At 52.4% G+C, this 23294-nt stretch overlaps 2 protein-coding genes across 6 annotated transcripts in view; one reads left to right on the top strand and one right to left on the bottom strand.

Moving 5' to 3' along the window:
- The first annotated feature begins 4422 nt into the window (after window positions 1–4422).
- pex10 (peroxisomal biogenesis factor 10) lies at window positions 4423–22847 on the top strand. Of its 3 annotated transcripts, none has more exons than XM_059638088.1 (8): window positions 4423–4573; window positions 12537–12653; window positions 13117–13197; window positions 14004–14395; window positions 14655–14830; window positions 15442–15574; window positions 15972–16304; window positions 20319–22847. In XM_059638088.1, the coding sequence occupies exons 2-7, from the start codon at window positions 12545–12547 to the stop codon at window positions 16038–16040; spliced, it is 960 nt and encodes a 319-aa protein (XP_059494071.1). In that variant the 5' UTR covers window positions 4423–4573; window positions 12537–12544; the 3' UTR covers window positions 16041–16304; window positions 20319–22847. The 3 variants fall into 3 exon arrangements, with proteins under 3 accessions (XP_059494071.1, XP_059494070.1, XP_048417136.1); XM_059638087.1 differs by having other exon boundaries at window positions 12534–12653; XM_048561179.2 differs by having other exon boundaries at window positions 12534–12653; window positions 15972–22847.
- The window catches only part of rer1 (retention in endoplasmic reticulum sorting receptor 1), a 36600-nt gene continuing 30043 nt past the window's right edge, over window positions 16738–23294 (bottom strand). For all 3 annotated transcript variants that reach the window (XM_048561181.2, XM_048561183.2, XM_048561182.2), the window contains exons 6-7: window positions 21463–21598; window positions 16738–20733 (exon numbers count right to left, since the gene is read on the bottom strand). In XM_048561181.2, the coding sequence (XP_048417138.1) occupies window positions 20644–20733; window positions 21463–21598 (226 nt within the window). In that variant the 3' untranslated portion in view covers window positions 16738–20643. The remainder of the gene's footprint in view (window positions 20734–21462; window positions 21599–23294) is intronic.

Genomic DNA, 23294 nt, shown 5'->3' with positions numbered 1-23294 from the left:
CATTCAGCCCTTCAAACCTGTTCCACTATTCAGTGGTCTTCAGCTGCTACTGCCAGACCCCGTTATTACTTTCACAGGGAGTTGGCACGGTATTGGTTACTGTAACATCCAGATGCCCTGCCAATTTGATAGCCGTAGGACATTAGATACACCTGGACTGCGAATTGATGATTTAGTTAACAGTCCTTGCTGTGCCCTTTCATTGTTTTTCATGCATGCATCATTCAAAATGTCTGCTTGGTTTTCCCCTTTTTAGGAAATTAGTCCTGACTGCAGCTGCTGAGAGTATCTTAAACTGCTGCCAGACTCTGCATTTTCCATTAATTCTGAGTGTTCCATGTTCAATAGGCTGACCCCATTCTCACTTAACATCCAATCACATGTGCACTCTATTCCAAAAGAGCACCAGGAATCAACACCCTTCCCAAGTATCCTCAAGAATATTTGACCCTCAATAGCATCACCAATACAGGTTGACTAGCTGCTGTCACACTTGCAGGATCTTGCTGTGTGGTTCCGCATTCCCTGCGTTAGTTCACCATCTACTTGATTGTCTGGACAAACTAAGGGACAGCCTGAAATCATAAAAAGATATGCAAGTCAGCCTTCATTTCTTTACAGCAGGGGTTACTGGATAGTGACCAGGAGTAGGAACGCCAGGCAATTTTTTTTTAACCCAGGGAATGCAACCCAGGGACAAGAACAAAGTTGCTGAAAAAGCTCAGCACGTCTGGCAGCATCTGTGAAGGAAAAAAAACAGAGTAAGCATTTTACATCCGGTGACACTTCCTCAGAACTGGAACACAGGGACTGAGATCAGTAAATTGGGATTAAATTGGGAATACATGGAAAGGGAGGATTTGCTGAAGACCTGAAGCAAGTAGTTTAGATGTATATCCCCACACTTCACCTTTGGTAAGGAAAACTAGACAGTTCCTGTGGTTTTTCCAATGAATATACATAATGACTCACTGCCATCCGTGGATCTGGTTAACACTTTTTAAGCTCAGAGTACCTGCTCTAACACATTCTGTCAAACACACCCTACTGCTGAAATCTGACAGTCAGAGAAATTGAACTGTTAGTGTGTTTTCTTTCAGTGTGATGCAATCCATAGTGTGTGAGTTGTTTCTTGCACTGGCTGTGGTTGCAAGCTAGAATTTATGGCAATGATGTCATTTTGATGGGACGCTAAACTGATGGCCACATCTTTACTCTCATGTGGATTAAAACAGCACCATTTTATAACAGCATCATCTTCAATATTTATCCCTCAATCACATTCATTATGAGTAGGTTATCAGATTATAATCTGATTATAATCACGCCTCTGTTTCTCTGAGCTTGGATGCTGCATTTCCTCAATGACAGCAATGATGGGTCTGGGTGGGATGTGCTGAGAGTCGGTGTGGACCTTTTGGGCCAAAGGGTCTGTAGGGAGTCCCATACTGTAGGGAGTCTAAATCCAAGTGCTTGTCCTCTCCTTTGTACAGCCCGTTGTATCTCAGCAGGTGTTGCTATTATACCCAACTTTGATGTATCTGGCAGTCACGTGCTTTGTTTGACACTATAATTGACTCCCGGTTAAGAAATTTCTGACGATACTCCTTCCTATGGTCTCTGTCATTTTTTGAGAATATTCCTGTATTGAACTCAGAAGAGGAAGGGACTGTTTGTTTTTGATCCCTGCATGGACTTGGTGGCTTAGAGGAAGCTACACTTCCAGTAGAGGAAGAATAATAAGGTGTGTGGCATGGCCAACACTCCTGCAGGGTTCTATGATTCTATATAGCTAGCATTTTATAACTGTAATCATGAACTTTTAGTCAAACTCTTAGATATATTTGCAAAAATCTGGGAAGAGGTTGTTCTTCTGAAATGCCATCACTGTTTCACATTTTAAGAATCATAAATTAGTCTGTGGGAAGTTTAGAGGTACATTCCTTGTGACCATTGTGGAGAAGATTGTCACACGAGTCCTGCAGAATGACCTCTTACCTCACAGCAAAGACATTCTTCCAGAGATGGGCTGTGGTTTCTGACCATCTAGTGGAACCATAGGTCTGATCTTTGTCATTGAGTAAATTCAAGAAAAGTGTCTAAAATGAAGCAAACAGTGCTACACGGCTATAAATGATCTATCAAAGGTCTTTGACTCCACCAGCTGCCAAGCCCCTATGGAAAGGCTTCTGAAGACATGAATGTTCAGAGAAGAATTATTACTCTTCGGTGATTTTTGCATGAAAGTACAACAGTAACTGTCCTTTGCATTGGATTGATGCTGAAGTTTTTTTCGTTTCCAGTCAGACATCAAATACTGCTATGCTAATGTGTTAATTCTAATCACTATCTCCCCCAGATAGAGCTGGATGAACACAGCAGGCCAAGCAGCACCAGAGGAGCAGGAAGGCTGACGGTTCGGGCCTAGACCCTTCTTCAGAAAACCCATTCCCTCCAGCCTGGTGATGGAAATCATTTCTGACCAGTGTTTGCTGGGATCATAGCTGACTTCTTGAATTAATGAGAAACTTTTCAACAACAACTGGCTGTGTGTTAAGTCTAAGGTGACCCTCCAGCACATCCATGGCCTACAACATGCCAATGAGTACACAATGTGGCCTACTCTGTAAAGAGCATTCACGCCACCCTCATCCTCTTCAACTCTGTCACAATATGATTGGTCTCTTACTCAACCTGAGCAAGATTAAAATCTTTCATCATCACTCTCCTGCACAAGAACCTATATCTCCAACCTCTGTTCTGAAAGGGAGATTTTAGAAATCATTGAACACTACATATCTGAGTACCTGCCTTTGGTAGAACATTGCTGCCATAATTAAACTTCAGCACCGTATCAACTGTGCCAGTGTAGCTTTCCAGATATTGTGCATCAGGTCTTCAGCAAAACCCATCCCTATACAAAGACAAAGGCTTTAGCCAACAATACTGTTGTCACAATCACTGTTGCCAAATGGCAGTGGGACAAAGGCATCCCATCAAAGACACTACCAGGTGCTGGAGAATTTTCCAACTGTTGAGTCTCTGCAAGATTCTCAGAGTCAAGTGAGAAGTCAGGCATTCCTCACTGAAGCCAATTCTTTTCTGATGTAGGGTCTAGGCCCGAAACATCAGCTTTTGTGCTCCTAAGATGCTGCTTGGCCTGCTGTGTTCATCCAGCCCCACACTTTGTTATCTCCATCAGCATTGTCATCTGGACACTCCTCCATGTGTCAAATAATCCATCACAATGCAGATTCTCTTCTCACAATTTAAAGATGAGACTCAATCTCAAGGACAAAGAAGATATTCAAAGAACACAGCAGCACAGTGGTTCAGTGGTTAGCAGTGCTGTCTCAGAGCACCAGGGACTCAGGTTCAATTCCAACCTCAGGCGACTGTGTGGAGTTTACACGTTCTGTGTCTGTGTGGGTTTCTGCTGAGTGCTCCGATTTCCTCCCACTGTTTAAGATTGTGCAGGTTAGGTGGATTGGCCATGTTAAATTACCCATATTGTCCAGAGATGTGCAGGCTGGGATTAGGCTAGGGTAGGAGGGTGAGTCTGGGTGGGAAGCTCTTTGGAGAGTTGGTGTTGACTTGTTGGGCTGAATGGCCTGTTTCCACACTGTGTAGGGATTCTATGGATACTCTGAAGACCAGGTTGGAATAGGACAAATTGACATTGATGAATGAGAGGTTCTTTCCATAAAAGTCTGCACCTTGTGCCAGCTCCTGAAAAAAAACTGCAACCCAAATTCTGACAGCATTAACCACCTGCAGTGACCCAACAAAACAGGTGTGAAATAGACCGAGCCCTGGTTTGAGAACCCCACCTTCTCCAGGGCTGCTTGTGGTGAAAGAGCTGTGGCTCAGTGAATGGCCTGCTGAGATCCAAAAAGCCAGACAGCTGACAGGTGCCATCTTTGTCTAAAGAAGCTGATCATTGACCAGTTCTGTGAGCTGATCAATGGTTGCATTTCTTATTGATCGTTGAACTGATTTGTGAGCTGATCAATGACTGGAATTTTTATTGATTATTGACTGGTTTTCTCAGGTTGTTTATTGATCCGGTTTATTACTGATATTCCGGGACTGATTATTAACTGAGTTTGTGAGCTGATCATTGTCTGGGCTCCTAATTAATTACTCGCAGTGTTTCTTATTGGTTTGAAAACCGAAAGAGCTGCGGATGCTGTAAATCAGAATCAAAAACAGAAAAGCTCAGCAGGTCTGGTAACATCCGTGGGGAGATATTAGAGTTTACACCTCCAGTGGAGTAACCCTTCCTCAGAAAGACTTGAGCTTTTCCAGTGATTACTGTTACAATTTCTGATGTTTCCTCTCGGGGTGACTATTGGTCGGGATTGTCCTCCGGGCACCAGGTGGCGGTGTTTGTGGATCCCCGCAATGAGCACAGGCCTCGGCGCAGGCTCACAGCGGCTTGGCCGGTCCCTGTCTCCCCAGGGACCCAAGGCCGGGAATAACCCGCCGCTCGGGTTGATCTCAGCGCAGTTTTAAGCCGGATCATTCCTTCCGTTGAGGCCATTTGTCCCAACGCCCCCGAGTCAGCCCCACAGTAGGTGCCCCCAAACTCAGTCCCTCGAAAGATAAAGGGGCGGGGGGGATGAGGGGAGGAGAGAGGGTACGGGGTGGGAGGAAGGGGGGGTAGGGGTGGGGGGGGAGAGAACGGGGGGGGGTAGGGGTGGGGGGGGAGAGAACGGGGGGGGGTAGGGGTGGGGGGGGAGAGAACGGGGGGGGGTAGGGGTGGGGGGGGAGAGAACGGGGGGGGGTAGGGGTGGGGGGGGAGAGAACGGGGGGGGGTAGGGGTGGGGGGGGAGAGAACGGGGGGGGAGAGAACGGGGGGGGGTAGGGGTGGGGGGGGAGAGAACGGGGGGGGTAGGGGTGGGGGGGGAGAGAACGGGGGGGGTAGGGGTGGGGGGGGAGAGAACGGGGGGGGGGTAGGGGTGGGGGGGGAGAGAACGGGGGGGGGGTAGGGGTGGGGGGGGAGAGAACGGGGGGGGGTAGGGGGGGGAGAGAACGGGGGGGGGTAGGGGGGGGAGAGAACGGGGGGGGGGTAGGGGGGGGAGAGAACGGGGGGGGGGGTAGGGGTGGGGGGGGGGTAGGGGGGGGGAGAGAACGGGGGGGGGGTAGGGGGGGGAGAGAACGGGGGGGGGTAGGGGTGGGGGGGGGGTAGGGGGGGGAGAGAACGGGGGGGGGGTAGGGGTGGGGGGGGGGGAGAGAACGGGGGGGTGGTAGGGGTGGGGGGGGGAGAGAACGGGGGGGTGGTAGGGGTGGGGGGGGGGAGAGAACGGGGGGGTGGTAGGGGTGGGGGGGGGGGTGGTAGGGGTGGGGGGGGGAGAGAACGGGGGGGTGGTAGGGGTGGGGGGGGAGAGAACGGGGGGGGTGGTAGGGGTGGGGGGGGAGAGAACGGGGGGGGTAGGGGTGGGGGGGGGAGAGAACGGGGGGGTGGTAGGGGTGGGGGGGGGAGAGAACGGGGGGGGTGGTAGGGGTGGGGGGGGAGAGAACGGGGGGGGTAGGGGTGGGGGGGGGAGAGAATGGGGGGGGGAGAGAGAACGGGGGGGTAGGGGTGGGGGGGGGAGAGAATGGGGGGGGGAGAGAACGGGGGGGAGGGGGAGAGAGAACGGGGGGGGAGGGGGGGAGAGAACGGGGGGGGAGGGGGGGAGAGAACGGGGGGGGGAGGGGGGGAGAGAACGGGGGGGGGAGAACGGGGGGGGGGGAGAACGGGGGGGGGGGGGGAGAGAACGGGGGGGGAAGGGGGGGGGAGAACGGGGGGGGAAGGGGGGGGGAGAACGGGGGGGGGAGGGGAACGGGGGGGTAGGGGTGGGGGGGGGAGAGAACGGGGGGGGTAGGGGTGGGGGGGGAGAGAACGGGGGGGGTAGGGGTGGGGGGGGAGAGAACGGGGGGGTAGGGGTGGGGGGGGAGAGAACGGGGGGGGTAGGGGTGGGGGGGGGGTAGGGGTGGGGGGGGAGAGAACGGGGGGGGTAGGGGTGGGGGGGGAGAGAACGGGGGGGGGTAGGGGTGGGGGGGGAGAGAACGGGGGGGTAGGGGTGGGGGGTGGGGGGGGAGAGAACGGGGGGGGTAGGGGTGGGGGGTGGGGGGGGAGAGAACGGGGGGGGTAGGGGTGGGGGGGGAGAGAACGGGGGGGGTAGGGGTGGGGGGGGAGAGAACGGGGGGGTGAGAACGGGGGGGGTAGGGGTGGGGGGGGAGAACGGGGGGGGAGAACGGGGGGGGTAGGGGTGGGGGGGGGAGAACGGGGGGGGTAGGGGTGGGGGGGGAGAACGGGGGGGTAGGGGTGGGGGGGGGAGAGAACGGGGGGTAGGGGTGGGGGGGTAGGGGGAGAGAACGGGGGGGGTAGGGGTGGGGGGGGGAGATAACTGGGGGGAGAGAACGGGGGGGGGGAGAGAACGGGGGGGGGGGAGAGAACGGGGGGGGAGAGAACGGGGGGGGGAGAGAACGGGGGGGTAGGGGTGGGGGGGGTAGGGGGAGAGAATGGGGGGGTAGGGGGAGAGAATGGGGGGGTAGGGGTGGGGGGGTAGGGGGAGAGAATGGGGGGGTAGGGGTGGGGGGGGTAGGGGGAGAGAATGGGGGGGTAGGGGGAGAGAACGGGGGGGTAGGGGTGGGGGGGGAGATAACTGGGGGGAGAGAATGGGGGGGGAGAGAATGGGGGGGGAGAGAACGGGGGGGTAGGGGTGGGGGGGGAGATAACTGGGGGGAGAGAATGGGGGGGGGAGAGAACGGGGGGGGAGAGAACGGGGGGGAGAGAATGGGGGGGTAGGGGTGGGGGGGGTAGGGGGAGAGAACGGGGGGGTAGGGGTGGGGGGGGAGATAACTGGGGGGAGAGAATGGGGGGGGAGAGAACGGGGGGGTAGGGGTGGGGGGGCAGAGAACGGGGGGGCAGGGGTTGGGGGGGGAGAGAACGGGTGGGCAGGGGTTGGGGGGGGAGAGAACGGGGGGGCAGGGGTGGGGGGGGAGAGAACGGGGGGCAGGGGTGGGGGGGAGAGAACGGGGGGGTAGGGGTAGGGGGGGAGAGAACGGGGGGGAGAGAATGGGGGGGGAGAGAACGGGGGGGGAGAGAACGGGGGGGTAGGGGTAGGGGTGGGGGGGGGAGAGAACGGGGGGGTAGGGGTAGGGGTGGGGGGGTAGGGGTAGGGGTGGGGGGGGGGAGAGAACGGGGGGGTAGGGGTAGGGGTGGGGGGGTAGGGGTAGGGGTGGGGGGGGAGAGAACGGGGGGGGTAGGGGTGGGGGGGGGAGAGAACGGGGGGTAGGGGGGGAGGGGTGGGGGGGGAGAGAACGGGGGGGGGTAGGGGGGGGTAGGGGTGTGGGGGGAGAGAACGGGGGGGTAGGGGTGGGGGGGAGAGAAAGGGGGGGTAGGGGTGGGGGGGAAGAGAAAGGGGGGGTAGGGGTGGGGGGGGAGAGAACGGGGGGTAGGGGTGGGGGGGGAGAGAACGGGGGGGTATGGGTCGGGGGGGAGAGAACGGGGGGGTAGGGGTGGGGGGGGGAGAGAACGGGGGGGGTATGGGTGGGGGGGGGAGAGAACGGGGGGGTAGGGGTGGGGGGGGAGAGAACGGGGGGGGTATGGGTGGGGGGGGGAGAGAACGGGGGGGTAGGGGTGGGGGGGGGAGAGAACGGGGGGGTATGGGTGGGGGGGGGAGAGAACGGGGGGGTAGGGGTGGGGGGGGGAGAGAACGGGGGGGTAGGGGTGGGGGGGGGAGAGAACGGGGGGGTAGGGGTGGGGGGGGGAGAGAACGGGGGGGTAGGGGTGGGGGGGGAGAGAACGGGGGGGGTAGGGGTGAGGTGGGGGAGAAAACCCGGGTGGTAGGGGTGGGGGGGGGAGAGAACGGGGGGGGGGGTAGGGGTCGGGGGGGGAGAGAACGGGGGGGTAGGGGTGGGGGGGGGAGAGAACGGGGGGGTAGGGGTGGGGGGGGAGAGAACGGGGGGGTAGGGGTCGGGGGGGAGAGAACGGGGGGGGAGAGAACGGGGGGGGTAGGGGTGGGGGGGGGGTAGGGGTGGGGGGGGAGAGAACGGGGGGGTAGGGGTGGGGGGGGCAGAGAACGGGGGGGTAGGGGTGGGGGGGGAGAGAACGGGGGGGAGAGAACGGGGGGGGTAGGGGTGAGTGGGGGGAGAGAACGGGGGGGGTAGGGGTGGGGGGGGAGAGAACGGGGGGGTAGGGGTGGGGGGGGAGAGAACGGGGGGGGTAGGGGTGGGGGGGAGAGAACGGGGGGGGTAGGGGTGGGGGGGGGAGAGAACGGGGGGGGTAGGGGTGGGGGGCGAGAGAACGGGGGGGGTAGGGGTGGGGGGCGAGAGAACGGGGGGGGTAGGGGTGGGGGGCGAGAGAACGGGGGGGGTAGGGGTGGGGGGCGAGAGAACGGGGGGGTAGGGGTGGGGGGGGGAGAGAACGGGGGGGGAGAGAACGGGGGGGGGTAGGGGTGGGGGGGGGAGAGAACGGGGGGGGAGAGAACGGGGGGGGAAGGGGTGGGGGGGGAGAGAACGGGGGGGTAGGGGTGGGGGGGGAGAGAACGGGGGGGTAGGGGTGGGGGGGGAGAGAACGGGGGGGTAGGGGTGGGGGGGGGGAGAGAACGGGGGGGGTAGGGGTGGGGGGGGGAGAGAACGGGGGGGTAGGGGTGGGGGGGGGAGAGAACGGGGGGGGTAGGGGTTGGGGGGGGGAGAGAACGGGAGGGGGTAGGGGTGGGGGGGGAGAGAACGGGGGGGGGAGAGAACGGGGGAGAGAACGGGGGGGGAGAGAACGGGGGGGGAGAGAACGGGGGGGTAGGGGTGGGGGGGGAGAGAACGGGGGGGAGAGAACGGGGGGGTAGGGGTGGGGGGGGAGAGAACGGGGGGGTGAGAACGGGGGGGGTAGGGGTGGGGGGGGAGAGAACGGGGGGGTGGGGGGGGAGAGAACGGGGGGGGTAGGGGGGGAGAGAATGGGGGGGGTAGTGGGGGAGAGAACGGGGGGGTAGGGGTGGGGGGGGAGAGAACGGGGGGGTAGGGGCTGGGGGGTAGGGGTTGGGGGGGGAGAGAACAGGGGGGGTAGGGGTGGGGGGGGTAGGGGTGGGGGGGGGGAGAGAACGGGGGGGTAGGGGTGGGGGGGGAGAGGACGGGGCGGTAGGGGTGGGGGGGGAGAGAGAACGGGGGGTAGGGGTGGGGGGGCGTGGGGGGGGAGAGAACGGGGGGGTAGGGGTGGGGGGGGAGAGAACGGGGGGGGTAGGGGTGGGGGGGGAGAGAACGGGGGGGTAGGGGTTGGGGGGGAGAGAATGGGGGGGTAGGGGTGGGGGGGGGGTTAGGGGTAGGGGTGGGGGGTGGGGGGGGGTAGGGTTGGGGGGGGAGAGAACGGGGGGGTAGGGGTTGGGGGGGGGAGAGAACAGGGGGGGTAGGGGTGGGGGGGGTAGGGGTGGGGGGAGAGAGAGAACGGGGGGGGTAGGGGTGGGGGGAGAGAGAGAACAGGGGGGGTAGGGGTGGGGGGGGAGAGAACGGGGGGGTAGGGGTGGGGGGGGAGAGAGAACGGGGGGGTAGGGGTGGGGGGGAAGAGAACGGGGGGTTGGGGGGGAGAGAGAACGGGGGGTCGGGGTGGGGGGGGGAGACAACGGGGGGGGTAGGAGTGGGGGGGGAGAGAACGGGGGGTTGGGGGGGGGGAGAGAACGGGGGGTTGGGGGGGGAGAGAGAACGGGGGGTAGGGGTGGGGGGGGAGAGAACGGGGGGGTAGGGGTGGGGGGGGAGAGGACGGGGCGGTAGGGGTGGGGGGGGAGAGAGAACGGGGGGGTAGGGGTGGGGGGGCGTGGGGGGGGAGAGAACGGGGGGGTAGGGGTGGGGGGGGAGAGAACGGGGGGGTAGGGGTGGGGGGGATGGGGGGGGAGAGAACGGGGGGTAGGGGTTGGGGGGGAGAGAATGGGGGGGTAGGGGTGGGTGGGTAGGGGTGGGGGGGGGTTAGGGGTAGGGGTGGGGGGGTGGGGGGGGTAGGGTTGGGGGGGGAGAGAACGGGGGGGGTAGGGGCTGGGGGGTAGGGGTTGGGGGGGGAGAGAACAGGGGGGGTAGGGGTGGGGGGGGTAGGGGTGGGGGGAGAGAGAGAACGGGGGGGGTAGGGGTGGGGGGAGAGAGAGAACAGGGGGGGTAGGGGTGGGGGGGGAGAGAACGGGGGGGTAGGGGTGGGGGGGGAGAGAGAACGGGGGGGGGTAGGGGTGGGGGGGAAGAGAACGGGGGGTTGGGGGGAGAGAGAACGGGGGGTCGGGGTGGGGGGGGGAGACAACGGGGGGGGTAGGGGTGGGGGGGAGAGAGAACGGGGGGTCGGGGTGGGGGGGGGGAGACAACGGGGGGGGTAGGGGTGGGGGGGGAGAGAACGGGGGGTCGGGGTGGGGGGGGGAGACAACGGGGGGGGTAGGGGTGGGGGGGGAGAGAACGGGGGGTTGGGGGGGGAGAGAGAACGGGGGGTAGGGGTGGGGGGGGGAGACAACGGGGGGGGTAGGGGTGGGGGGGGCAGAGAACGGGGGGGTAGTGGTGGGGGGGGGAGAGAACGGGGGGGTAGTGGTGGGGGGGGAGAGAACAGGGGGAATAGGGGTGGGCGGGGAGAGAACGGGGGGAGAGAACGGGGGGGTAGGGGTGGGGGGGGAGAGAACGGGGGGTAGGGGTGGGGGGGGAGAGAACGGGGCGGGTAGGGGTGGGGGGGGAGAGAACGGGGCGGGTAGGGGTGGGGGGGAGAGAACGGGGCGGGTAGGGGTGGGGGGGGAGAGAACGGTGGGGGTAGGGGTGGGGGGGGAGAGAATGGTGGGGTTAGGGGTTGGGGGGAGAGAACGGGGGAGAGAACCGGGGGGTAGGGGTGGGGGGGGGAGAGAACCGGGGGGTAGGGGTGGGGGGGGGAGAGAACGGGGGGGTAGGGGTGGGGGGAGAGAACGGGGGGGTAGGGGTGGGGGGGGGAGAGAACGGGGGGGTAGGGGTGGGGGGAGAGAACGGGGGGGTAGGGGTGGGGGGGGGAGAGAATGGGGGGGTAGGGGTGGGGCTGGAGAGAATGGGGGGGAGAGAACGGGGGGGTAGGGGTGGGGGGGGAGAGAACGGGGGGGTTAGGGGTGGGGGGGATAGAACGGGGGGAGAGAACGTGGGGGTAGGGGTGGGGGGGGAGAGAACGGGTGTGTAGGGGTGGAGGGGGAGAGAACGGGGGGGTAGGGGTGCGGGGGGAGAGAACGGGGGGGTAGGGGTGGGGGGGGAGAGGAAGGGGGGAGTGGGGATGGGGGTGAGGAAGTGGGGGTGGGGGTGGGGGGGGAGGAAGGGGGTGTGGGTGGAAGGGGGTGGGGGGGAGGAAGCGGGTGTAGGGGTGGGGGTGGGGGGGGAGGAAGTGGGGTGTGGGGGTGGGGGGGGAGGAAGGGGGGATGGGGGGGAGGAAGGGGGGGTGGGGGGGGAGGAAGGGGGGGTGGGGTCGTGGGTGGGGGTGGTAAAGGTGGGGGGGGAGGAAGGGAGGGTGGGGTGGGGGGTAGGAAGGAGGGGGGTGTGGGGGAAGGGGGTGTGGGGGAAGTGGGGGGTGTGGGGGAAGAGGTGGGGGAAGAGGGGGGTGTGGGGGAAGAGGTGGGGGAAGAGCGGGGTGTGGGGAAGAGGTGGGGGGGAAGGGGGGTGTGGGGGAAGAGGTGGGTGGGAAGGGGGGTCGGGGGGGAAGAGTAGGGGGGTGGGAGGAGGAGGAGTTTGGGGGAAGTGTTGTGTGGGGTGGGGGAGGAGGTGGGGGAAGGGTTGTGTGGGGTGGGGGGAGGAGGATGGGGAAGGGGGTGTGGGTTGGGCGGTGTGTGGGGGGGAAGGGTTTAAGCGGGGTGTGGTGGGGGGAAGGCGGGGGTGTGGGGTGGGGGGAAGGTGGGGGTGTGGGGTGGGGGAAGGGCGGGTGTGGGTGGGTGATGAGGGGGAGGGAAGGGGGGTGGGTGGGAGGGAAGGGGGGTGGTTGAGGGGGGAAGGGGGGGTGTGGTGTGAGGGGGTGTGTGGGGGGAAGCCGGGGGGTGGGTGGGGGGAAAAGGGGAGGGAGGGGGATGTGGGGAGGGGGAGGGGAAGAGGTGGTGGGGGAGGGTGTGGGCTGAAGGGGTGGGGAAAGGGGGTGGTTCAGGGGAAAAGAAAGTGTGTGGAGGGGAGGGGGAGGGAGAGGGAAAAGGGTATGGGGTGGAGGGGAGGGGGTCGAGGAGGTTGGCGTGAGGCGGAAGAGTATGGATAAGGGGAGGGGGAAGGTTGGGGGGAGAAGAGGTGGAGGTGGGGAGAGGGTGTTGGGAGTGAAAAGGAGAGGGGTAGGGAATGGGGAGTAGGAAGGTGGGAGAGTGGGGTAAAGGGAAGGGCTGAGGAGCAGAGATTATAGAAGGAGGAATGGCGAGAGCAGGGCAGTGGTGCTGTAATGGGGGAGAGGGGAGCACAGTGTGGGGGAGACTGTGAGACTAGAGGAAGATGGTGAGTCTGGGGGAGGCATGCTTAGACTCAGCGGGTGGTGATACTAATGTGAATTTGAGTGCATCATGCCAGGATACAGCAGTGCGGGTCAGTTAATGGTCATGTTCCTTTTACAGCAGCATTTGCAATGCCCTTACCTGTGCTTCAACCTCAACTGATCCGCTCAAACCAGAAGGATGAGTACTACCTGAACTCTCTGCGAAGCTGTGCTAATGACATTTTCCACATCTTTGCTGGTGAGACTATGCATCTCTGCATCAAGGGGCTGGGGGTGTCTGACACACAAGGCTTCAACCTTGAACTTTATGTCTGTAAAACTTATTTCCTTTTGTACATTGTATCTGAAAGGGCCCTCGATTAAGATTCATCCACTGGCATCAGGAACAAAGCCTTTTTACTTTTAATAAGGCTCACAAAGTTCAAACAAGCCAACAAGTGAGAAACAAAGGACACCAGAACATACAGCTTTGAGCTGAATTGTTGGGGATTTGTTTCACCCAGTTGTGATCCCTTGGTTGTATTTTAGATGACCTGTGTTTGAACTTTTCTACGAAGACACTTTTAATCATGTTGTTGTGTGCCCTCTAATTCCTGGGTCTGAGCAAAGGATGAAATTCGCCTTCCACTCCCTCTCCTCCACCTTCCTTACTCTCCCACAAGTAGTCAGATATAGAACTAATTTGTCTTGTTTACCTACAGGTGCTAAACGATGGCTGGAATGGAAGAAGGAGATTGAGTTACTGGCAGACCTGACCTACTTTTTTTTAACAACCTTTTCAGGTAGGCACCATTATTACTGGACGCTACTTTGATTCCTTTTGTCAGCAGATCTAGCCTCATTAAGCCTCTGTTTACCACTTCAATCTGTCCAGCAGACAGCTCTATCTGCTCCATGTCGCCCTTTTCTTTTGTGTGCTTTTATTTGTCGTTTGACTGCCTTTCAATTTCTGCCAGGATGTGTCCATGTTCTCTTCCTCTTCCTAATAATTAACCCCCCCCACCCCTTTTCCTCGGTCACCTCTCTTACAGACTGCGTTTGTGACACTGGCGCACTATGATTTCATCAACCACCTTCTATCCAGCCTGGAAATTCAAGACCAATCCTCTTATTAACATTTCCAGCCTTTGTCTCAAGCCAAATTACAAAATCTGTGGCTTGGAGTCTTTGTCATATAGGAGATCATGCTGTTTTCATTGGACTGTGATGGAGGACACTGTCATGAGATAGCTACACCCTTTATATCTCTGATTTGATCACCAATTTGTGCTGATCTTAGGCTGTGCCAGTGTAACGGTAAACAAACAAAATGCCTGGTATGGATTGAGGTGGAAGTTGAAAGGAGCATGGGAACAGACTGGGGCTGTTTTGTCCCTCAAACCTGTTCTGCTATGTAAAGATAATGGGTGGATGGGGTGTGATCCCCTTTCAATTAGGAAGTTCTTAACATGTCCAACTGTCATTCCAGTTTTCAAAATTAATTGGTTACACTATTGTGACTATTTGGACTTTTCCTGACTCGCAGATGTTATATAAATGCAAGTTTCTGGTAGTAATTGAGTTTCCATTCTAATGCTTGACTGTGCAGGTTACCAGACGTTAGGTGAGGAGTATGTTAACATCATCCAGGTGGACTCCAGTGGGCAGCGGGTGCCATCCTCCACCAGACGGGCGGTGCTCATTGTCCTTCACATCTGCATTCCTTATCTGCTGGATCGAGGACTGAACCGTCTGGAGCAGGATCTCCAGGCAGAGAATGAGAGATCCTGGGCACCAGATCACAGACACGTCAGTCCAGGAGTCTCGCACTGGCTGCAGGCAGCAATCACTGCCCTGACTGAGCAGCAGAAAAAAGTGTTGCTGCAGACTACCTACATCCTGCGACAGGCGATCTCATTTCTTCACCGTCTACACCTTGGCATCTTCTACCTCAACGGAGCTTTCTACCACATAGCTAAAAGATTCACCAGGATCACTTACGTAAGCTTTTTGTGTCAATTCCTTAGAAACAGTAGTTAATAGGTGAATTACTACTCTATACGATATCCAGTAGCAACTCTACATTGTAGAAAGTAAGGGACCTTGTGTACATCTGAAGGACGACCAGCCTCTGGGAAAGTATGTGTATGTTATAGGCCCTAAAGGTCTAAAGATCAATGTGGTCTGTGTCTGTTTCAGTGCTGATATTCTACCGAATAGTTTGCTGATAGTTCCTCCTGTTATTTTTCCTGCTGTGTAGCTGTGTGTACGTGGTTTATTCAGTGACAATGCTGGACTCCGGCGGAGTTACGAATTGCTGGGGAAGATTTCTCTGCTGCAGCTAGCCCTGACTGTTGCCACGGAGGTGAACAGCTACCGGCAAAAGCAGCGTGCCCGGCAAGAGTGGAAACTCCATCGCAACCTTCCCTACTCGAGGTACAGGTGAAATGCCCTCATTATATAATGATCAAAATTCCAATTACTGTAATTACTACAGTTAGAGAAAGGAGTCCAAAATCTTCACTTACTAATACTCTATTAAAATGATCTCCCTCGTACAGTACTGAGGGTTACATCTAAAAGTAAGCATGTTTAATCGTGGCATGTTTGATTTGTACACAAAATCTTGTTCAAAAGGTGGCATCCCTGACATTGCCGAACTCCTCAATACTAGTAATAAACTAGAGTGGCAACTTAGAATTTTGCAGCCAGACTGAAACTTACAAACAGCTGTGGTGGCAAGTGCTACCCTGAGCCACATTTAACATCTAGTTGACCATAACACCCTGGGCTAGAAAAGAAGAGAATCAACAACATGGCCTGGGAACAGGGAGGATTCATACCTCAACTTTTGAAATCATGCATTGTGTTGACCAGTTCCTGGAGGGAAGATGCAATTAGTGTGACAGGTTTACATAGGTGATGATCATTATAAACATGTATAAAATAATTTGATAAAGTGGACACAGAAGAAATATTGTTTTTAAATACTAGATGAAAATATGAACAGAACCAGATTAGCAACTCATGGAAGCATTATTTTATAGAAACCTCTCTCAGGACCATTCAGCCCGCAGCTCCAAGTGTATACTTTGTTTGGAAGAACGTAGACACTCAACAGCCACACCATGCGGCCACCTCTTCTGCTGGGAATGCATCACAGAATGGTGCAATACAAAGGTAAGAGAACTGTGGGAGGAAACCAGAGCACCTTGAGGAAACCTGCACAGACACTCACCTGAGGGTGGATTCGAACCCAGGTCCCTGCTGCTGAGGCAGCAGTGCTGATCACTGTGCCACCATGCCACCCCATTTGTACAAGAATCCAGAGATTGGAGAGGGCAGACATCTCATTTGTAGGGTTGGTGTGGGCACTGATTTAATACACATCCAGGGAAAGGAAAAAAGCTGTCCAATTTATAGCAAAAAGTATTTTCAGGCCATCTTCTTAATAATTTCCTGTGACATAGCCAAGCAACATGTGTGAAGAACCTTGAGCTGGTCTGAGGCATTGTATTAATAATTCCCCTCTATTTCTGAAAGACCAACAGTTAATTTGTCTTCAATTTATTTTCAGGCAGAATGTCCACTTTGTCGGGAGACATTCCAGCCCCACAGACTCATCTACGTGCGTCATTACATTTAGAAACTGAATTTCTATGATGCCTGTCACAACCTTTGGAGATCCCAAAGCACTTTACAGCTAATAAAGTACATTTGAACTGTGATTTCTTAATTTTGAAAGAAGAGGCTCAATGGACATGTGGTTAGGAGACTTCCATATTGAAGCTCAAGAGAACAGAACAATTAAGGCAGCAGCATATCTGCTCAAAGGAACTGACAAGTATGCTGATCTATCACCGCTTTCAAGATCATACAAAAACCTTGGAGTTCAGACTATTGTTTGATGGTAAGTTTTACATCTGAACATGAATTGAAGTACTAAAAAGGTGTCCTCTGCCACTGCTTGCCCTCCTGTCCTCCAAGGCATTATACCTTTGGTCCACTTCCACAAGATGCAATAAATAAGAGGATCTTGCTACTTCTGTGCACCCAAGTTGCTGTAGGAGATAATTCAACCATGGAGTGCATCCGGAGTGCAATGCTGTTTTTACTGGTGAGAATGCAGGAGTTGTAGCTGATTGTGCCCCCTACTCCCTGCAGTCCTGGTGTGAATGAGAGAAATTGTTATCCAGGCTAGCACAACCCACAACTAGGATCCTAATGCTGTTCTTGGGCATGGCCAGGTCCACTAGTGTTAAATGTTTCCAATGTACTTCTGCATACTCTGAGGAAACTGATAACCATCTAAAATAGTATTTACAATTCAATAGTCAGGCCAGTCACTTTATCTAATTCAGTTTAATTGTTTCATTTTTGTTTTCCCAGAGGAAGAGGGCTGAGAAACAGCATTACAAATTTATTTTGTTCACCTTTATTACAAGTAAAAGTTATAACATGTGCGCCATTGGGAGATCTTAAATCCGAGCACGAAAAACATGTTCAATTAAAGAAAGACAATTTGGATGTGTATGTGGTGCTGCATAATGCAACACATCGATTTGCACAATGACTAATGATTTGGATTCATATAAAATTAAATAAAATGTACCACTGCAGGAGATGCTTTCTCTCTAATCTGATTTTAAGACATTAAACTCACCTACATCACAGCACGACAGGAACAAAAATCTCTAAGCTAGAAAAAAAGTAATGTTGCAGAGTACAATTTCTGTGCACTGTTTAAATTCATTTCCATTTGCTCCCAACACCAATGAACAGATCTGTAATGACTGGTAATTCCACCCTCATGGACTCAGATATCCATCTGTTAAGTTCAGAAAAAATAATCTAGGCTTTTATTTAAATAAGACAAAAGAAGATGGGACGACTCCTATTAAAGGAAGCTGGGATTATTCGTTCCAGACAGTATAAAAGGCTGCAAGGCTCTGGCACTAAAGTTCTAGTTGACATAAACATCACTTACGGGCATTGTTTACAATGTGAAGCAACAAGTAGCCATGATTAATCTTAAAAAAATAAAATCTCTGTACAAGCACAACACTGGGAACTGCTTCACACGAGGGAAAAGAAAAATGGGTGGTTTGTAAAATCTGTCCACGTCCACTTGCGCTACAGTTATAACTTGTATCCTAACAGGCCACTCTCGCCTGTGCCCTGTTGAGGTGAAAAGTTTGAAGAACAGGTGCCGTCAATGGCCAGCAATCCTAGTGAATGCATCATGTTAAATATGAGCATTGCAGCACACCAGGTTTCCAGCTTTGTTTTCAATGCAGTTATATCCTGGGTCCCCTCCAGTTCTGTTTCTTTAGCCCCTGATGTGCTGACTCCTGCAAGGTTACAATTGCGTAGAGTGCCCTTCACACAGTGGTAATTTTTTCTGTTCATTGTAGTCTAAATCTGTAATGCTGTGTGCAGATAGGAGGGTGGGATTGGTCTGAAAAGTATAACAAGAGTCTGATAAAATATTCACAAGTGCATAATTTTGGCAGGGATCATGCAACTGATCAGGAACCCTGGCTATCCCTGCTACCACCACCCATCCTGTGACTTGAACCAGTGACAGTGTTAAGTAGGCTCCTATCTCAAAAGATCAAGCAAATGGCGGTCAAGTCCAGCAGGAGTTGGTACAAACTAGCACTAATGTCAGCATTTACTTGTCACCTATTCCAATGACATCAATTCCTGCACATCACTCTCATACTGTGATCTAAATATATATTCTATATGGTAAATATACTCCTTGGCAAACAAAAATGCAAACTGAATGTGGGGTAATCCTGATTAGCATACCCAAAGTTAGGGGCTTTTTATAATGCCAGACTTGCCAACTTCCAAGCTCAGCCCTAGAATCAAGGATGTCACTTCTGTCCTGCATGTTGGATAAACAGGATGGAAGGTGAAAGAAAGAAATTATACAGAAAAATCTAATTATGCCACCTTAAATCTCCCACTAGTTCAAGTATTTTAAATACAAAATTATAATGAAACATAGTTTTAAAAAAGACTGGAGACTTACATTACTGAGTAACGTAGAGTCATTGGTTACACTACACTAACCTACAAACTGTTCGAGACAAAAACAGTATATTGCATTGTAGTATATTATTTATACTGTCACGACCCTCCCCAGTGATTGAACAGTTGCACCTTAAAATTAGATGCCGTGTACTGTACCTTTCTATGGACATGCTAAATTACACCTGCAAAGTTAAACTTATTCTTAAATAAATTGGGTTAAACTAACATGCATCACAGGTAAAATCGGTCTTGGTTATGTGTTTCACGCAGGCAACACGACACTTCCTAAAGGGCAAGGGCTGCTATACTGTGCTGACTATTTTTCTTTAAAGTAACCTGCAGTCTTCAAGCCTTCAGTGGTGGGATTGAATCTACCATTGATTCATTTTTTAAATTTTGGGTTGTGATCTGTTCGGAGGGAGAGGTTTGTTAGTTCAATCATATAAATCACAGCATTACCACATCAGGGATACATTAACCCACACTGATTGATGTCATGAGGGCTGGAGAGCTTAAAGTCACACTGGTCAGTCAATAATAATTTTTTTCATTTAACATCATCTTAATGTGTTGAATTGTGCTGAGGATTCACCTGATCTATCAGTGTCTTACCCAAAGTGGACAGGCTTTATGAGAATCTCAACCAGCTACGTGACCAGAAGTGAAGTGTCGCAATCAATATTCATTTTCAGGTGGGGCTCCACTGATTGCACCAGTCAGGGGCTCTGAGTGCAAAGCCTGGACCATTCCCAAATGCTGCCTCAGCTGGCATAAGTGCAGCTACAGTGTAAAATGGGGAGCTGAAGTTCCATTTCCATAGCATAATCCTATCACAGATCTATACACTTTCACATCACTACTGTTTCATATCTCCACCCCTGTATTATATATAAATGATCCTAGTTACCCTCTGTGAATCTATATTTAATATACAAGTGGCCTATTTTTCCATTTACTTGAACTGGAGGTCCAAACTACTGCCAATTATAGCTTTTGCTATGTAATATTTTCCAATGAGTGATTTAACTGGTTTAATGTCTACAGATCTGTTCTGGAACATTATCCCTTGTCGCCCCTACACTTCATTCTTAGAAATGTCTGTCTTTCACACTCTTATAATAAAATCCACCAATCTTTCCCTCTCCCCTTCCAATTATTCATTGTAGGCTTGCTATTTGCCTTAGCAAGTACTGTAAAGAGAGCTCCACTGTACCTTAAAGATAACCCCTTCCCTCACATCATGAAAACTGTTGAAATTTAGCAGATTTTTTTCAAAGAAGCAGCACAACAAAGCAAATTCTTGTAATTTGTAATATATGTAATTCTGGCATCTATCAGTACCTTGTAGCAATCCAAAGTTTAAAGCTCAGCATCGAGTTCATATTAGAAAGATTTTATCAAAATTTTATTTGTTTCGCATTATTAACATCTAGCCTGATGAATTTGGAATACAATGCCATGACTCAGGACATAGATGAAGATGTCCTCAAAGTTGACTCTGAGATTTAAAAATGAGAGAAGAATTCCCGATCTCCATCTTCAAGCTATTTGGTTCCACAGCACTCTAAAGCTGCAAGCCTGTGTTTCGGTGTTCTTGCAACCCTCTTTCCTCGTTCTCTCCAAACCCCTCCGATTGCTTCTCCACAACTCTTCCAAGAGGCCACAACATAAAAAAAAACTATTTCCAAAATTTGATCAAACCCAGAAAATACAGTAAAAGTCCATCCAATTCTCAATCATTAAACACCAACTACTTGATATTGTAGCATCTTAATACTGCAACAGTTCCTTGCCAAAAGCCTCAGTAACTTGGGGAGCCATAGCAAATAGTCTAATTACCCAAGTATGGAACTGATTTGATATTTTAATTCTTTCTTTCCAGATGACATAAAGGAGAAAAGGAGGAAGTACAGTTGAAGCAACTGGCAAAAGAAATACAATTAAAGGGAAATTCAAATGAAGTCATCTATAAATTAAATCAAAATGGTCAGGACAAAAAGTCTGCGTATATATATCATATTATAAACACAATGTCTCTGTGCCAAAAAACTCTCAAAACTAAATCACCTTCTAAAATGTACCCTTCAGAAAGGCCTGGAGCAAACATGATAATCATAGAGTCATGTCACGGTTGTGATTATTGTCCAATGTTTACATGTAAAGAGGAAGGGGAGAAGATAATCCAGGAGTGCCAAGCAGCACTTTTTCTAACTGGCAAATGCTTTCGTAGAATCCTCCTTCCCCTTGTACGTCCTTTTCCCATGAGTGAACGGTAGATATCTGTACTTGATCATGTGCTGTTTAAAAGGGCAAAAACAAAAATTACTGAATAATACTTTTACACAATTTCATACTCAGTGCTATTAATGGGAACACAGTTATCTGGGTGGGTTTTGGATGCCATCTAGAATATTGCCTTTCTCGCAATATGTGATCCAAGGCAATGATTGCTGGTCAGCACTTGACTTTGCAGGACAACATTGGATCCCTAGTCAGTTAAAGGCAGTCAGCATTGGGAGTCAAAGCTGGTTTATTTTATTTCCACAATCAGGGCTAATTACCAAGATAAGGACAGCTGTATCAAGCTCAGCAAAGATTGAGGCACTGACCGACGGCTTTCTGTCTTGCATGACCTAACCTATGAATAACCCAACATGGCTTAAAGCCAACATTACAATTGTGCTGAATTGTAGGTGTTTCTTTTGTTGCTGATTTTAACCAACCCAGAAATATTTCAATTTATTTGAATTGGGATCTGCACAATCTACAGCACTGCGATTTCTTCCATCCAAGACTTTCAGTAACTAGCACATACGCAGTTAATAGTATACACTGCAGAACACCATTAAAAAAACGCCACTGGAATCAATTCTGCCACCAAAGGCAATGGAACCCTTATGGAATACAGGTTTTACACTCTGCTGAATACTACATTGCTTACAGTTACGTTGAAATTGTAAGTTTAAGTCTATCTGTAATTTTATTCTATTTGCAATGCAGTGTGTTTCACAATCTGTTATATTTACCTTAATCTGTCTCTTCATAGTAATGCAGAAAAGCATAATGAAGTACATGACCAAGATTGGCCAGAAAACTGGTACATTGAAGGCATCGAAAAATGTGCAAATCATGGCTACTATTATTCCTTTTGTAGCAGAGTGCCTGAAAGCAAATACAGACATAAAAGATTAGTTATCCTGTTCAATTAGCCATTTTCATCCCATAAAATCTCAGCATGACGACTGTTGGGCTGGTACAGATTCAGATAAACCAGCCAACTTCCAAATGGATATTCCGTACGCATAAACCTAGGCAAGTATCAGTAAGAGATAGTAGAAACTGCCGATGCTGGAGTCTGAGATTACGTAGTGTAGAGCTGGATGAACACAGCAGGCCAGGCAGCTTCAGAGGAGCAGGAAAGCTGACGTTTTGGGTCTGGAGCCTTTTTCTGAAGAAGAAACATAAGCTTTCCTGCTCCTCTGAAGCTGCCTGGTGTGCTGTGTTCATCCAACTCTACAACTTGTTATCTCAAGTATCAGTAAGCTTTTTGACCACAGGGGAAATCCGAAACACATAGGAACCTATCTTCTTCCAGTACATAAACATGTTCATGACTCACTGGAAATTCATCAAATACAGCATCTCGGTATTACTTTCTCTCCCTCATCAATGAATACTACGGTCAACGCAGTGCCCTCCGTTCTGTCTCAGCTGAGATCAATGATTTCACATTGTGCCTAAATCAAACCAAATAGCTCCCAGTCGCATGGATTAACTACTTTACACCTTCAGTAATTAAATCCTGGGACATCACAGAGAGACAGTCAAGAGGAAATCTAATAGAGGAATAAAACAACTTGGAGTGATTTGGATTGAGTAGGTAAAGAAAAATTATTCTCATAGGTGGAAGGTTCTAGAACCAGAGGACTCAGGCTTACATTGGTTGGTTAATGAACGAAAGGCATCATGAGAAAAATATTTTCTTTTAGGATATAGCAAGTGATTAGGATCTATAATGTATTGTCTAAAAAGGTGGTGGAACAGATTATGCCTTGGCCTTCAAAATGCAATTTAAAACACGTGATGGAAAAATAGTTGCAGGACTGCAGAGAAAGACAGCTAGAACAGGATCAATTGGGTGGCCCCTGTAGTAGTGCAAAGGTAGTGTTCCTACTGTGCTTCAACCATTCCCTGACATCATTAAAGCTATCAGTAGGAATGCTGGCAGAAGATGGCTGCACAGTTAAGTGTTCAATATTCAGTGCGCTGACCATAAATTTAAGAGGGTTATCTCCTCAACTGGAAATTTTTCCTTCTCCCTACTTTAACGTTGTGGATCTCTTTATCTCCCTCAATCCTCCTGTCTCCTGACAAAGCAATATCTTTTATTAAAATGCCAAGCTTTATGTTATATTACTACTTCTTGAATGCATCATTCTTTCACATTTAAGTGTTTACATGCACAATCTAATGCCTGGCTCCAATGCAATACTACAAGACAGGTGTATTGAAAGTCCATTTAATTGAGACTAGTTAAACTAAGGACCTTATTTGATGCTAGATAACATTCAAGGAGATACTAAAAATCCTGCTGTGCCTGTTTAACAGCAAGTACTATTCCATGTGTCCTCGCACAACATTCCTTTCAGGTGACATCACCAAAATAGAATTAATTGATGTTTCATTTTATTACTATGTGGGATCTTACTGTGCAAAATATCTGCCCTCTTTGTTCCCATAACAACAGTTGCTGCACTTAAAACTTAAATTAGCTGAAATCTTTAGCTGGTGTTCCAGAAACAAGATAATATAAAATTAATCTTCCTTTCAGAAATGTTCCTGGGTCTTTCAACAACAC

The sequence above is a fragment of the Stegostoma tigrinum genome, chromosome 28 (genome assembly GCF_030684315.1).
Source record: "Stegostoma tigrinum isolate sSteTig4 chromosome 28, sSteTig4.hap1, whole genome shotgun sequence".
Classification (NCBI taxonomy): domain Eukaryota; kingdom Metazoa; phylum Chordata; class Chondrichthyes; order Orectolobiformes; family Stegostomatidae; genus Stegostoma; species Stegostoma tigrinum.
Note: the sequence above shows the minus strand (reverse complement) of the source record. Positions and strands in the feature narration are given on the sequence as shown.